Source organism: Nerophis ophidion, linkage group LG04 (assembly GCF_033978795.1).
Source record: "Nerophis ophidion isolate RoL-2023_Sa linkage group LG04, RoL_Noph_v1.0, whole genome shotgun sequence".
Taxonomy (NCBI): domain Eukaryota; kingdom Metazoa; phylum Chordata; class Actinopteri; order Syngnathiformes; family Syngnathidae; genus Nerophis; species Nerophis ophidion.
In genome coordinates, this window is record NC_084614.1 from 31,623,518 (window position 1) to 31,641,064 (window position 17,547).

At 41.0% G+C, this 17,547-nt stretch overlaps 2 protein-coding genes across 2 annotated transcripts in view; one reads left to right on the top strand and one right to left on the bottom strand.

Moving 5' to 3' along the window:
- The window catches only part of kcnip1b (Kv channel interacting protein 1 b), a 79,116-nt gene that overhangs the window by 31,489 nt on the left and 30,080 nt on the right, over positions 1–17,547 (top strand). The window lies entirely within an intron of this gene.
- Positions 9,742–11,040, bottom strand: LOC133550552 (uncharacterized; the record flags this gene model as incomplete). The annotated part of the gene is made up of 2 exons (XM_061896515.1): positions 9,742–10,396; positions 10,684–11,040. Coding segments are annotated over 2 exons (963 nt in total), but the record flags the coding sequence as incomplete, so codon positions are not given.

Below are 17,547 nucleotides of genomic sequence, written 5' to 3' on the forward strand. Positions count from 1 at the left end.
CTGCTTACCTCTACTGCGGATGTTGTGGATAGGTGGAAGGTATACTTCAAAGACCTCCTCAATCCCACCAACACGGCTTCCTGTGAGAAGCAGTGCCCGGGGAATCTGGGCTCTCCTATTTCTGGGGCTGAGGTTGCTGAGGTAGTTAAAAAGCTCCTCAATTGCAATTCCCCGGGGGTGGATAAATAAATAAATGATATATGGGTTGTACTTGTATAGCGCAATTCTACCTTCAAGGTACTCAAAGCGCTTTGACACTACTTCCACATTTACCCATTCACACGCACATTCCCACACTAATGGAGGGAGCTGCCATGCAAGGCGCTAACCAGCACCCATCAGGAGCAAGGGTGAAGTGTCTTGCTCAGGACACAACGGACGTGACGAGGATGGTATTGGTGGGGATTGAACTAGGGACCCTCGGGTTGCGCACAGCCACTCTACCACAGCACCATGCCATCCTGGATGAGCCCGCCCGGAGTTCCTTAAGGCTCTGGATGCTGTGGGGCTGTCTTGGTTGACAAAACTCTGCAGCATCGTGTGGACATCGAGGGCGGTACCTCTGGATTGGCAGACCGGGGTAGTGGTTCCTCTCTTTAAGAAGGGGGACCAGAGGGTGTATTCAAACTATCGTGGGATCACACTCCTCAGCCTTCCCGGTAAGGTTTATTTAGGTGTAATGGAGAGGAGGCTACGCCGGATAGCCGAACCTCAGATTCAGGAGTAACAGTGTGGTTTTCGTCCTGGTCGTGGAACTGTGGACCAGCTCTATACTCTCGGCAGGGTTCTTGAGGGTGCATGGGAGTTTGCCCAACCAGTCTACATGTGCTTTGTGGACTTGAAGAAGCCATTTGACCGTATCCCTCAGGAAGTCCTGTGGGGAGTGGTCAGAGAGTATGGGGTATCGTACTGTGTTATTGTGGCGGTCTTCTCCCTGTATGATCAGTGTCAGAGCTTGGTCCTCATTGCCGGCAGTAAGTCGGACACGTCTCCAGTGAGGGTTGGACTCCACCAAGGCTGCCCTTTGTCACCGGTTCTGTTCATAACTTTTATGGACAGAATTTCTAGGCGCAGTCAAGGCGTTGAAGGGTTCCGGTAGGATTAGGTCTTGCTTTTTGCGGATGATGTGGTCCTGATGGCTTCATATGGCCGGGATCTTCAGCTCTCACTGGATCGGTTCGCAGCCGAGTGTGAAGCGACCGGAATGAGAATCAGCACCTCCAAGTCCGAGTCCATGGTTCTCTCCCGGAAAAGGGTGGAGTGCCATCTCCGGGTTGGGGAGGAGACCCTTCCCCAAGTGGAGGAGTTCAAGTACCTAGGAGTCTTGTTCAGAAGTGGTGGAAGAGTGGATCATGAGATCGACAGGCAGATCGGTGAAGCGTCTTCAGTAATGCGGACTTTGTACTGATCCATTGTAGTGAAGAAGGAGCTGAGCCAGAAGGCAAAGCTCTCAATTTCCCGGTCGATCTACGTTCCCATCATCATCTATGGTCATGAGCTTTGGGTCATGACCGAAAGGATAAGATCACGGGTACAAGCGGCCAAAATGAGTTTCCTCCGCCGTGTAGCAGGGCTCTCTTTTAGAGATAGGGTGAGAAGCTCTGTCATCCGGTAGGAGCTCAAAGTAAAGCCGCTGCTCCTCCATATCGAGAGGAGCCAGGTGAGGTGGTTCCGAGCATCTGGTCAGGATGCCACCGGAACGCCTCCCGAGGGAGGTTTGTAGGGCACATCCAACCGGTAGAGGCCACGGGGAAGACCCAGGACACGTTGGGAAGACTATGTCTCCCGGCTGGCCTGGGAACGCCTCAGGATCCCCCCGGGAAGAGCTGGACGAAATGGCTGGGGAGAGGAAATTCTGGGCTTCACTGCTTTGGCTGCTGCCCCCGCAGCAGCCCCGCAGCAGCAACTTACCATTTTTTAAGAATAATTTTGGGAGAAAAAAATTTTTTTGAAACAAATGTAATATTATAGAGAAATTTCAGTCTGAAATTAGGGTGAACCACAGTACAGAGACGGCTCTTTTCAAAATCGTGATTCATCGTAGGTTGAGTGCTGACTCTCATAAACTGTCAGTCTTACTTCTACCGGATCTTAGTGCACCTCATTCTTTTAAAAAAACTCAAACCCCTACTGTACTGTTCACAAGTGGTTCAAATTTAATCCCTCAATAAGAAAATTATTGATTAGTATGAATACCAGCTCCTCAAAGATCCATGGAATCTCAGGTGGTGTGTCTCAAGGATCAATTTTAGGTCCTATTCTTCAGGAAACAAGGAATTAATTTCCACAGTTATGCTGATGACACACAGCTGTACATTTCCATGTCTCCTGATGACACAAGACCAATTGATACTCTTTTTAATTGCATTATAGATGTGAAATTTTGGATGGCAAATAACTTTTTACAGCTTAACTAGGACAAGACTGAAGTTTTAGTCAATGGCCCTGAGGTCCTGAGAGAGAATCACATGTTGAAACTAAAATCATTGTTTTTAACGCCATCATTCCAAGTGAAAAATTTGGGCATCATTTTCAACTCTGACCCACTAACAAAAATGGGTTATTATCATCTTAAGAATATAGCCGGAGTTTGCACTATTCTCTCTCAGGGCAACACGGAGCTGTTAATACATGCTTTTATTAGGAGTCGTTTAGATTATTGTAACACCCTGCGTTTTGGTCTTTCTAAAAAATGTATTGCACCTTTACAACTACTCAAGAATTCAGCTGCTCCGTGTTCTGACGAAGACCTAAAGGCAGGCCCACATTACACCAGTTTTAAAATGACTGCATTGGCTCCTCGTGTGTTTTCAGGACGCACCTATTTGATTTGACTTTTACCGAATATTTATTAATTATTATTATGTTTTGCATGTGTGTGTGTGTGTGTGTGTGTGTGTGTGTGTGTGTGCGATAATGGTGGATAAGGGTCGTCAGGTTATTGTTTTTTAGTCTGTGAAGCACTTTGTGTTGCATTTCATTTATGTATGAAAAGCACTTTATAAAAAAAGTTTGATTAGTGGAGCAAAACTGTCACGCTTGCGGAGCCGCATGTTAGCAGTAGTTGCCGTAATTTTGAGATGCAACTAGAATGCAGCTGATTATTATGTGAAGCTGGCTTAAATAGGCTGTTGATTACTAACTGAACTCGAGTGGACCTAACAGTGCGCTGAGGCAGGAATCAAGTCGCTTCAGGAAAGACTAACTGAAACATGAAAAGAAACAAAATAATAGCGCCAGACCGGAACTAAATCATCAAACACAGGAAAATGCCAACAAACTCAAAATTAGGTACGGCCTGGTGTGACAAGACGTGACACTAACTTGTTTTTAAAGCTTGCATAACAACAAGCAATAAGAGACGTGTGATTGGCAAATTTAAACTCCTTGAATACTTTTTTGTGTACGTCTTTGCAATGTTTTCTTTTTAAGGCTTGAAGCAAGTACACTTTTCAAGTAGCTGTAACTGCAGAAAAAAATGTAACCATCAATTTTTAACAAGTGAAAAAGCTTTCCTGAGGCTATCATTTACTTTCACATTCATACTGCAAAAGAAAGATTAAGGTACTGTACAAAGAGGTGATCCCTCTAACATTTAACACCACATTTTCATTGCTGCTTGTTTTAATGAAAAAGTGTTCCCTCGTGCAGGCGATATTTTCTGGTATAGCCTTTGTTTGGTTTTCATGATATTGTGCAGATGTAATGCTACATCTAATTAATCACTACTAACACAAAACACACATACTGTAACTACTTTTTAATTGGCTGCATTAGTGGATAAATGTGCATCATTTTTATAGTCTTGCTTCACTGAAAGCATGAATGTGCAACATGAATATTCAATGGCACTCTCATACCGGCCAATACTGAATCAAATGTAAAAACCCCATTTCCATATGAGTTGGGAAATTATGTTAGATGTAATGTAAATATAAACAGAATACAATGATTTACATATCCTTTTCAACCCATATTCAAGTGAATGCACTACAAATACAAGATATTTGATGTTCAAACTCATAAATTTTATATTTTTTTGCAAATAAAAATTAACTTACAATTTCATGGCTGCAACACGTCCCCAAAGTAGTTAGGAAAGGGCATGTTCACCACTGCGTTACATCACCTTTTCTTTTAACAACACTCAATAAATGTTTGGGAACTGAGGAAACTAATTGTCGTAGCTTTGAAAGTGGAATTCTTTCCCATTCTTGTTTTATGTAGAGCTTCAGTCGTTCAACAGTCCGGGATCTCCGCTGTCGTATTTTACGCTTCATAATGCGCCACACATTTTCCATGGGAGGCAGGTCTGGACTGCAGGCGGGCCAGGAAGGTACCCGCACTCTTTTACTACAAAGCCACGCTGTTGTAACACGTGGCTTGGCATTGTCTTGCTGAAATAAGCAGGGGCGTCCATGATAATGATGCTTGGATGACAACATATGTTGCTCCAAAACCTGTATGTACCTTTCAGCATTAATGGTTTCTTCACAGATGTGTAAGTTACCAATGCTTTGGGCACCAATACACCCCCATACCATCACAGATGCTGGCTTTTGAATTTTGCGCCTATAATAATCCGAATGGTAATTTTCCTCTTTGTTCTGGAGGACACTACGTCCTCTGTTTCCAGATATAATTTGATATGTAGACTCGTCAGACCACAGAACACTTTTCCACTTTGCATCAGTCCATCTTACATGAGCTCGGGCCCAGCGAAGCCGGCGGCGTTTCAGGGTGTTGTTGATAAATGGGTTTGGCTTTGCATAGTATAGTTTTAACTTGCACTTACAGATGTAGCGACCAACTGTAGTTAGTGACAGTGGTTTTCTGAAGTGTTCCTGAGCCCATGTGGTGATATCTCTTACACACTGATGTTGGTTTTTGATGCAGTACCGCCTGAGGGATCAAAGGTCCGTAATATCATCGCTTACGTGCAGTGATTTTTCCAGATTCTCTAAACTTTTTGATGATTTTACGGACCGTAGATGGTAAAATCCCTAAATTCCTTGCAATAGCTCGTTGAGAAATGTTGTTCTAAAACTGTTTGACAATTTGCTTACAAAGTGGTGACCCTCGCCCATCCTTGTTTGTGAATTACTTAGCATTTCATGGAAGCTGCTTTTATACCCAATCATGGGACCCACCTGTTCCCAATTAGCCTGCACACCTGTGGGATGTTCCATATAAGTATTTGATGAGCATACCTCAACTTTATCAGTATTTATTGCCACCTTTCTCAACTTCTTTGTCACTTGTTGCTTGCTTCAAATTCTAAAGTTAATGATTATTTGCAACAAAAAAAAAAGTTTAGCAGATTGAACATCAAATATGTTGTCTTTGTAGCATATTCAATTGAATATGGGTTGAAAATTATTTGCAAATCATTGTATTCCGTTTATATTTACATCTAACACAATTTCCCAACTCAAATGATAACGGGATTTGTATTTATTCATTTAGTTTGAATGAACAATCATTACTCTGCCTGCAGTCATTAACTTGCACACTCTCACATGCAAATATAGCAAGATAATTAGAAGTTGTTGTAAAAAAAACTACTATATATTACAGGGATATATTGGGGACCACATTTCCAGAAAGCTAAGACTGGAGGTAGGGCTGGGCAAAATATCGATATACGCGATATATCGCGTGTTTGTCTCTGTGCGATATAGAAAAATGACTATATCGTGATATTCGAGTATACGTTCTCACGCAGTTGCTTTTAGCTGCGGGCATTACACTACAGGCTCTTCCCACTCTTTCCTGTGCCTCCTCTCAGACGGTAAACGCACATTCTTACACATGTCACATACTGTCATGTCATATGTCACATATGTATACTTCCTCTTGGAGCAGAGCGGTAGCAGCATGGGTAACGTTTGCTGTGATGCTAGCAAAGCCTTGCGAGTGGTAATACAAGAGAAAGAAGGTGCGAATCTGGTTACAGCAGGGGGTCCATCGTCTTGCAGGGGTTCAGCTTCAAGTGGGAATATGTCAAATAGACAACTTTAATAGGTTGACCATATTCTGAAATCCCAAAAAGAGGACACATATATGCGTGCGAAGGCGGGCAGCACGCTAAGGCCGGGAGTAGGTGAAAATTTACCAATGATACTCGAACTTGCATTATAAATAATATATTTATTTAAATAAAGCTTTTTTTCTACTCTGTTGACTGCTGTGTTGGCGCCAGGGATTTTTAAAATGGGGTCCCATTTTAAAACGAATGATAAACATATTCATTATCCTGTTGTATTTCACATTCTATATCGTGTTTTGGAAAAAGGTTGTTTTTTAATTCATTAAAAAAATAATAATAAAAAAAGAAAACAAATGTATATACATATGTAAATGTATTCAGTTATAAACATTCATTCACTTTCTTCTTTCCTTCATGGATCTAAACTTTACCGCTGATGGTCATTTTTTCTATGTTTTTATTTAATAAGTTGTAGGTGTATTTATTTCAGTATAAAAGTGTAAAAAGTGTTTTGCTTTGGTTATGAAATGATGATAATGGTGTGCCAGGGCATACATACATTTTACATTTAACGCTTAAATCTCTGGAGTCTACATCAACTTCACATCCATCCCTTATTTCAATAAGTTTTATTTTTTTTATGTTGTTTTTTGTTTGTATGTTTTCCGCCCTTTTTTGTCATACAAAACTATGTTTTTAATGGCAAACACACAAAATATGCAAAATCCATCCATCCATCCATCCATTATCTACCGCTTATTCCCTTTCGGGATCTCGTGGGGCGCTGGCGCCTATCTCAGTTACAATCCGGCGGAAGGCAGGGTACACCCTGGACAAGTCGCCACCTCATCACAGGACCAACACAGATAGACAGACAACATTCACACTCACATTCACACACTAGGGCCCATTTAGTGTTGCCAATCAACCTATCCCCAGGTGCATGTCTTTGGAAGTAGGAGGAAGCCGGAGTACCCGGAGGGAACCCACGCATTCACGGGGAGAACATGCAAACTCCACACAGAAAGATCCCGAGCCTGGATTTGAACCCAGGACTGCAGGAACTTCGTATTGTGAGGCAGACGCACTAACCCCTCTTCCACCGTGAAGCCCGAATATGCAAAATCTTCCACCAAAAATATTTGTCTTAGTGGAATATTTGATGTGAAGTAATGGTAACCTTGGATAGGTTAATAATTCATAATAACATTGATTTTGAGTCAATATTATGTTTTGAGCAATGATAATTTGAAAGAAAAAAAACAGTTTTTTTTATTAGTCAACATTGCAACTTTTTCTAAATTACATTTCACCTTTAAGCTTTTTTATTTCACTTTTGTTATGTTTTAGTTTATTTTAATAGTATTTTTAAAATGTGCCGTGGGCCTTTAAAACATTAGCTGTGGGCCGCAAATGGCCTCTTTGGCACACTTTTGACACCCCTGCTATAGATAATAAAAAATAAAATCTGATAAATCTATCGTGTTTATCATAACACACAGTCACCATCTCTGCTTCAGTAAACAATGACGGTGATGAAGTCACTGTCAGCAATGCTAACTTGTCAGCCACTTCTTCAAAAGACTCCTTTTGAACAGTCCTCGCACATTAACACTTCAAAAGGAAAACAACTGCCCTGTTTTTTGACCTGCAAAGTATGTTTTTGAGTCTGCTCGGGTGCTGGTTAGCTTGAAGCTAACAGCTAGCCTGTCTCCATCCTCAAACGATTTGGATCCAGCGGGAGATAAATGTAAAGTTTCCATAGACTCACAAATACTAAAATAACTAATTTACTAATGTTGAGCTAGACGAAGTGGCTGGAGATAGGGAAGTCTGGGCTTCCCTGCTTAGGCTGCTGCCCCCGCGACCCGACCTCGGATAAGCGGAAGATGATGGATGGATGGATGGACTTTACACTCACCTTAGTATTTACCAACAAGTCTATTTCCTTTTCCCGGCAAAACTCGAACGAACACTTCCTGTCAATAGCGTCACTTCCCTAACTTTCCCGGAAATCCCGCCCCCCAGCCAAAGCCTTTGACTAACACCCCGTAGCCAGCCGCTACAATATTTGCAGCTAGAATTCACCAACTCGAGTATTTCATATATATACAGTGTGTGTGTATATATATATATATATATATATATATATATATATATATATATATATATATATATATATATATATATATATATATATATATATATATATATATATATATATATATATATATATATATACATATATATATATATATATGTGTATATATATATATATATATATATATATATATATATATATATATATATATATATATATATATATATATATATATATATATATATATATGTGTGTGCATATATGGTTACCTAACCCTGGACCTACATTGAAAATACATGCAACCCTAATTCAAAATGCCGGACATTTGACGCATTTAAAAAAAAAAATTCCCCGACACCCCGGACACCGCCGCAAAAGAGGACATGTCCGGGGAAAAGAGGACTTATGGTCAGCCTATCTTTAATTTGTCAAGTGTGGGGCACAAGCGTTGCTACAAAAAGTAGCATTACTGCTAATATGTAGCATCATTTGAAAAGTCACCTGCTAATAACTGTTTAATAAATACAGTTTTGGTCACTTGACTTAGTTGTGATTTCCTTCTGTGCACAAGTTTAAAATGAGCATATATTAATGCAGTATGAACAAGAATGTTTTAATGTAGACACATAGAATCATCATTTTGCTGTGATTATATGTATCAAGTGTTAATTCAAGGCTAAGGCAAAATATCGAGATATACATCGTGTATTGTGATATGGCCTCAAAATATTGAGATATTACAAAAAGGCCATATCGCCCAGCCCTAACTGGAGGGCTGGACTCCTTCCTTCGCAATGTTTCTTATTTTGTATCTTCTAGAGACCCAACGTCCTCTACAGTAGACATTTGATTTTGGTCAATTTATTTTCTCAGAGTGGCAGAAGCACTTTGGTGTTTTGAAGGACCTTCTGCAAAAAAAAAGCTAGTCAAAGGTCATCTTTATGACAACTCTGTACTGTTTTTAAAAATATGTTACATAAATGTGAGGCTCTTACAAGCAAAGAGAGGACCTAAAATGGAACCTAACGGTACTAGTACTAGAACACTAGTAAAACTAAAAAAGTTGAACAAATGACTATTGACTGCATCTGAAGTAACCAAGCGAAACAAACACCTTAGTTATATAAATCACATCACACAAAAGAGTGTAACTGCCAAAAAGGATAGGACTTAAAGGGGAACATTATCACCAGACTTATGTATCAATCAATCAATCAATGTTTACTTATAAAGCCCTAAATCACTAGTGTCTCAAAGGGCTGCACAGACCACCACGACATCCTCGGTAGGCCCACATAAGGGCAAGGAAAACTCACACCCAGTGGGACATCGGTGACAATAATGACCCAGTGGGACGTCGGTGACAATGATGACTATGAGAACCTTAGAGAGGAGGAAAGCAATGGATGTCGAGCGGGTCTAACATGATACTGTGAAAGTTCAATCCACAATGGATCCAACACAGTCGCGAGAGTCCAGTCCAAAGTGGATCCAACACAGCAGCGAGAGTCCCGTTCACAGCGGAGCCAGCAGGAAACCATCCCAAGCGGAGGCGGATCAGCAGCGCAGAGATGTCCCCAGCCGATACACAGGCGAGCAGTACATGGCCACCGGATCGGACCGGACCCCCTCCACAAGGGAGAGTGGGTCATAGAAGAAAAAGAAAAGAAACGGCAGATCAACTGGTCTAAAAAGGGAGTCTATTTAAAGGCTAGAGTATACAAATGAGTTTTAAGGTGAGACTTAAATGCTTCTACTGAGGTGGCATCGCGAACTGTTACCGGGAGGGCATTCCAGAGTACTGGAGCCCGAACGGAAAACGCTCTATAGCCCGCAGACTTTTTTTGGGCTTTGGGAATCACTAATAAGCCGGAGTCCTTTGAACGCAGATTTCTTGCCGGGACATATGGTACAATACAATCGGCAAGATAGGATGGAGCTAGACCATGTAGTATTTTATACGTAAGTAGTAAAACCTTAAAGTCACATCTTAAGTGCACAGGAAGCCAGTGCAGGTGAGCCAGTACAGGCGTAATGTGATCAAACTTTCTTGTTCTTGTCAAAAGTCTAGCAGCCGCATTTTGTACCAACTGTAATCTTTTAATGCTAGACATGGGGAGACCCGAAAATAATACGTTACAGTAGTCGAGGCGAGACGTAACAAACGCATGGATAATGATCTCAGCGTCTTTAATGGACAGAATGGAGCGAATTTTAGCGATGTTACGGAGATGAAAGAAGGCCGTTTTAGTAACGCTTTTAATGTGTGCCTCAAAGGAGAGAGTTGGGTCGAAGATAAATGGGTTGAATAAATGGGTTGTACTTGTATAGCGCTTTTCTACCTTCAAGGTACTCAAAGCGCTTTGACACTACTTCCACATTTATCCATTCACACACACATTCACACACACTGATGGAGGGAGCTGCCATTCAAGGCGCCAACCAGCACCCATCAGGAGCAAGGGCGAAGTGTCTTGATCAGGACACAACGGACGTGACGAGGTTGGTTCTAGGTGGGATTTGAACCAGTGACCCTCGGGTTGCGCACGGCCACTCTCCCCACTGCGCCACCCAGATTCTTTACCGTGTCGCCTTGTATAATTGTTTCGTTGTCAAATGTTAGAGTTGTATTATTAAATAGAGTTCGGTGTCTAGCAGGACCGATAATCAGCATTTCCATTTTTTTGGCGTTGAGTTGCAAAAAGTTAGCGGACATCCATTGTTTAATTTCATTAAGACACGCCTCCAGCTGACTACAATCCGGCGTGTTGGTCAGCTTTAGGGGCATGTAGAGTTGGGTGTCATCAGCATAACAGTGAAAGCTAATACCGTATTTGCGTATGATGTCACCTAGCGGCAGCATGTAGATGCTGAAGAGTGCAGGGCCAAGGACCGAACCCTGGGGAACTCCACACGTTACCTTAACGTAGTCCGAGGTCACATTGTTATGGGAGACACACTGCATCCTATCAATAAGATAAGAGTTAAACCAAGACAGGGCTAAGTCTGACATACCAATTCGTGTTTTGATACGTTTTAATAAAATATTATGATCGACGGTATCGAAAGCAGCGCTAAGATCGAGGAGCAGCAACATAGATGACGCATCAGAATCCATCGTTAGCAATAGATCATTAGTCATTTTTGCGAGGGCTGTCTCCGTGGAGTGATTTGCCCTGAAACCGGATTGAAAGGTTTCACATAGATTTTTAGACGCTAAGTGTTCATTTAACTGCTCCGCAACAATTTTTTCAAGGATTTTTGAAATAAAGGGAAGGTGAGACACCGGTCGGTAGTTTACCATGAGGTCAGGATCGAGGTTAGGTCTTTTAAGAAGAGGATGAATAACCGCTTTTTTGAATGCTAGGGGAACAGTGCCCGAGGAGAGTGATAAGTTTATAATATATAGCACTGATGGACCTAATAATACAAAGAGCTCCTTGATCAGTTTCCCAGGAAGAGGGTCAAGTAAACATGTTGTCTGTTTTATTCCATTTACACGTTGTAACAATTCCTCTAATGTTATTTCCTCAAAACGAGAGAAACTATTTTGGAGGGCAGTATCCGCCGTATATACAATCGTGTCAGTGTTAATAGAACCCCGTTGTAGCTGGGACGCATTGTCTTTTATCTCCTTTCTAATGACTTCAATTTTCTTACTAAAGAATTGTATAAAGTCATCAGCTGAGTGGGTTGAGCTACTGGAAGGGGTCCCTTGTTGGGTTAGCGATGCTACCGTACTAAACAAAAATTTAGGATCGTTTTTATTACGGTGGATGAGATTTGAGTAATATTTAGCTTTAGCTAAGGTAAGCATGCGTTTATAAGTTATTAAACCATCACTCCATGCTTGATGGTGCACCTCAAGTTTAGTCGTGCGCCATTTGCGTTCCAGCTTTCTACATAATAATTTCTGAGCTCTAGTTTCTTCTGTAAACCACGGGGTGCGCTTTTTTGGAGCCTTTTTTAACTTTAGCGGTGCTATGTTATCAATGGTTTCGCGCAGGGCGTCGTTAAAGTTGTTAGTGAGGTTATCAATAGAGCCCACATACTTTGGGAATGGTGCCATTACCGAGGGCAGTAGGTCAGAAAGAGTTGTCGTTGTGGCCGTATTAATGTTGCGGCTGCTATAGCAGTTATTATTATTATTAGTTTGACGAACATGCGTCTGAACCTCGAATTTTATAAGGTAATGATCGGACAATACTTTAGTATACGGGAGTATCGTAACTTTGGAAACGGTGATACCCCTGACAAGCACTAGGTCTATCGTATTACCGTTGCGATGCGTGGGTTCATTTATTATTTGTGTGAGACCACAGCTATCAATTACAGTCTGGAGTGCTACGCACGGTGGGTCCGATGGGGTATTCATATGGATATTAAAGTCCCCCATTATGATTATATTTTCGTCGTGTGTCACTAGATCAGCAACGAACTCTGACAATTCATTGATAAAGTCCGAATAGGGCCCTGGGGGGCGGTAGATAACAGCCAGGTGTAGAGGCAGTGGTGTGACAGACCTCATAGTAAGCACCTCAAACGATTTATATTTATTATTTATATTAGGACTAAGGTTAAAGTTTTCGTTGTATATTAGTGCGACCCCCCCACCCCTTTTAAGCGGACGGGCAATATGTGCATGTGTAAAGTTAGGAGGACATGCCTCATTTAGCGCAAAAAAGTCGTTTGGTTTAAGCCAGGTTTCGCTGAGACCGATGACGTTAAGATTGTTGCCTCTGATAATATCATTAACTAACAACGTTTTAGGAGACAATATACCTTGATGTTGCAGAAAAAACACCATATATTTTTTTAACCAATTTCCGAACTCTAAGTGGGTGAATTTTGGCAAATTAAACGCCTCTGTATTTATCGCTCTCGGAGCGATGACGTCAGAACGTGACGTCACCTAGGTAATAGCGCCGCCATTTTCTCAAACACATTACAAACACCGCGTATCAGCTCTGTTATTTTCCGTTTTTTCGACTATTTTCTGGAACCTTGGAGACATCATGCCTCGTCGGTGTGTTGTCGGTGGGTGTAACAACACTAACAGGGAGGGATTCAAGTTGCACCACTGGCCAAAAGATGCGAAAGTGGCAAGAAATTGGACGAAATTTGATCAAAATACAAGGGTGTGGGGAAAGCCGACGAAATGGTCAGTCGTTTGTTCCGCACACTTTACCGACGAAAGCTATGCTACTACAGAGATGGCAAGATTGTGTGGATATCCTGCGACACTCAAAGCAGATGCATTTCCAACGATAAAGTCAAATAAATCTGCCGCTAGATCCCCATTGAATGTGCCGGAGTGTCTGCACATTTTACCGGCGGTGCTAAGGCAGACATCGCACAGAGATGTATGGATAACCTGCTGATGCATTTCCAACGATAACGTCAACTAAATCACAAAGGTGAGTTTTGTTGATGCTGTTAACTTATGTGCTAATCAGACATGTTTGGTTGCGGCATGACTGCCAGCTAATCGATGCTAACATGCTATTTAGGCTAGCTGTATGTACATTTGAAACTATATTTGCATCCAGCGTTTCCCTCCACCCACATTTAATGTCAAACAAACACTTACCAATCGATGGATTTAAGTTGATCCAGTGTCACAAGATGCGAAACTTCCGATCGTTGGTCTGCACATTTTACCAGCGATGCTAACGCAAACATGGCCGAATAGCGTCAATAGCTATTCGCTCAATAGCTTCAGTTTCTTCTTCAATTTCGTTTTTGCTATCTAATAATAATAATGGATTAGATTTATATCGCGCTTTTCTATTATTAGATACTCAAAGCGCTCACAGAGAAGTGGGAACCCATCATTCATTCACACCCGGTGGTGGTAAGCTACATCTGTAGCCACAGCTGCCCTGGGGTAGACTGCCTCCATACTCCAACCATCTGTTTCAATACATGCGTAATCTGTTGAATCGCTTAAGCCGCTGAAATCTGAGTCTGAATCCAAGCTAATGTCGCTATATCTTGCTGTGCTATCCGTATTGGCATCACTGGATGACGTCACAGGAAAATGGGCGATGGCTTCACAGATAGTGAAAATCAGGCACTTTAAAGCTTTTTTAGGGATATTCCGGGATGGGTAAAATTTAGAAAAAAAAATTCAAAAAATAAAATAAGACACTGGGAACTGATTTTTATTGGTTTCAACCCTTCTGAAATTGTAATAATGTTACCCTTTAAAGGGATGCTTTGAGGAACACCTCAGTTAAGTTTGGACCCCAGTGTTCTATGTTCTCTAGCAAGTTTAAAATGTCAATGCAAAGATCTGCCAATGTGTTTACAGTGGTCCAAGTTCCTCTTTACAACAGGAGCACGCTAAAGTGTTTGGGAATTTTCTGCAAAAATACAATTCTGCGTGATGTCATTTCTAGACCGGATTTTGGCTCCCGGGCTGCCAGTTGAATGGGCCCAATGCTTCTGAGCGCTGCATCAGTTATCAGGACATCACAATGATACTGTATGGGGCAGTGAGGAGGCAGGCAGCTGGAAAGAGGGGGGATATGCTGACAGATGAGTGGAGGGAGAAACAGAAAAGAGGGAGTGGTGCAGGGAGGCAGGATCAGCTCGTGAGGGTGTGTGTGTTTTCTGAGTGTGTTTGGAGAATGAGGTGAGAAATCCAAAGGAACCATCTCAAAGAGGAGAGTCGACTCAGCGAAAGGCATGGGAGGAAATAATAGGGGGTGAAAAATAGTAGAGAAACAAAGAAGGAGCGACAGGAGGTGGAAAAAAAGCACTGTGAGGACTTGGGCTGTATATGCAGGCTGGTTACCACGGTGACAGTATGGGTGCTGTGGTGGGAACTTTGACAATGCAAACCAAGCAGAGGAGACCAACAAGAGGTATGTCAACACTACAGAACATTATTGAACGTAAGTGTCTGGTTTAGTTGATGGAAGGCATGCAACATGTGCTTGCTTCTAATACGTGCAACGTATTTCTGCGTATTCCTGACGACGCTAAAACAACCCATGTGTTTTAGAGCCTATTTTTTTCACAGAAGTACAAATGTTAATATCACGCATGATGTGAAATAAATAAAAAAACATCTAATCAAAATCCTTTGACAAACTGTGAGTGATGTTTCAATATAAGTGCCCCTCCATTGCCGATACCGAAGCATGAGTCATATCTCACGCACTGATGGAGAGATTACAGTGTGCCCATCAAGTAGCATGTCCTTGTACATAAGTGTAGAGCCAAATCGCCGTCCCTGACTCTGTAATGATAAGTGCATGGACAGGGGTAACGTGTATGTGTATGCGCCCCCACATTTCGACGGGAGCGAAAGAGAGAAACAAGCGTTGCATGTGAATTAACACACAGCTCACATATCATACCTCTCTACCCGGCCTCATGCTTGAGAAGCCTGTTGTCATGGAGACTGGGTTGAAGGGGCATAAGAGAGTGAACAAATAAGGTGTCTGAACGAACGGTGAATGTATTGCTGCGCAGTACAGAGATAACGAAAAACACTGACAACCTGTGGGATTAGAGTCTTTAGTTTTTATGCAGTTTTATGCAGATGAATTGAAATACTATTGAAAATCGGATATTTATGCCACCTACTTAAGTTTTGGAACAAACCAGGGGAGTCGTTATAAAAAGTAAAAAGTAGGGGTAATGTACTGGGGTTTTGTAAAGTTTGTATACTTTTTTTCCCGTGAGTTATTAATGTCATGCCTGTTAATCTGGATTCATGTTTGATCATGTTATGTTTTGTTTTTTGGACTCTATTTTCCCGTTTTGCACTTCCTGGTTTTGTTTGTTTCCATAGCAACCCATTAGTTTCCACCTATTCTCCTAGTCACGCCCCTGCCCTCAGTCCTGCACCTGTTTCTCATTACCACTGCTACTGTTTAAGTAATTTGCTTTCTGTTCATCGGTCGTGAAACTTTGCCTGCATACTGCTAATGCTTACTCACCACGACCACGCACCTATCTGGCCTTGCCAACCTTCTTGCCTTGCCACGCGGCGAACCATTTTAACCACGCCACGTAAGATTTTTGTATTCTCTGCCTTAGTGCAAGTTTTTGGTTTATTGTGTATCTTTGATAGTATCTTTTTTTTTTGTAGATAGTCATGCCGTTGTGCTGTTTTTTTTGTTTGAAGTTTTAGTATAGATTATTATCCGCCACCGAGCGTGTCCTTTGTTTTGCCTTTTTGTATTTAAGTGTATAAATAAATAATCATGTACTCACATCCACGCCTGACTCGTCCCAAAACATCTCTGCATCGAAGAAGCAAAACTATTCCATGTCCTGGCGTGATAATTAAATTCCATACGTGTTTGTATAATATAAATTTGACCATGAAGTTGCATTAATAAGGATGCTTGAAACTAAGAATTTTTAAGACCACACCGCCAATCAAAAATACAAAATGGATAACAAATAAATAAATAAATAAATGGATGACAGCAAAGCTAACACTTCCTGAACACAGATATTATAATGTTATCAAAGCTTACCTTTAAGGATTCACACACCCTAACATATTGGAACAAAGCTGAAGTGATAGAGGAAAGGTATAAGTGTATTTGTGGCAGCATAGGAGAAATGGATGTGAAAGTTGCATGTCATTGCCAATAACTGTGGTGCATTCAAAGACCCTTGATTAAAGCTATAAACAGAGGCATCACTTGGTGTTTAAGACAGGGAAGACATAACCCTGTGGAGATGCACTAAAAATAACATAATTACAATAATATTGACATATTACTAGGATTCCTATTATCAGTTGAATACAATTATATGTGAATCAGATCATCTCTAAATTATATTCTGAAGTAAAGGACAATTTAACACTTGTATAATGATATTTAAGTAAATAATGATAGCTTATATAATTTTTTTAAATTCATAAAGTGGCCACTTTACATTGAATTTTTTATATTAAAAAAACATAACTTTTTTAACAAAACCAAATTATTTAGGTGGGTTTATCTAAATGTGTTCTAAATACAGTCGTGGTCAAAAGTTTACATACACGTGTATACAACATAATGTCATGGCTGTCTTGCATTTCCAATAATTTCTACAACTCTTTTTTTTTTTTTTGATAGACTGATAGGAGCACATACTTGTTTGTCACAAAAAACATTCATGAAGTTTGGTTCTTTTATGAATTTATTATGGGTCTACTGAAAATGCGACCAAATCTACTGAGTCAAGAGTATACATACAGCAAAGTTAATATTTAGCTACATGTCCCTTGGCAAGTTGCAAGTTTCACTGCAATAAGGTGCTTTTAGTAGCCGCATCCACAATCTTTTGGTAAGCTTCTGGTTGAGTTTTTGACCATTCCTCTTGACAAAATTGGTGCAGTTCACCTGAATTTGTTAGTTTTCTGACATGGACTTGGTTCTTCAGCATTGTCCACACGTTCAAGTCAGGACTTTGGGAAGGCCATTCTAAAACCTTAATTCTA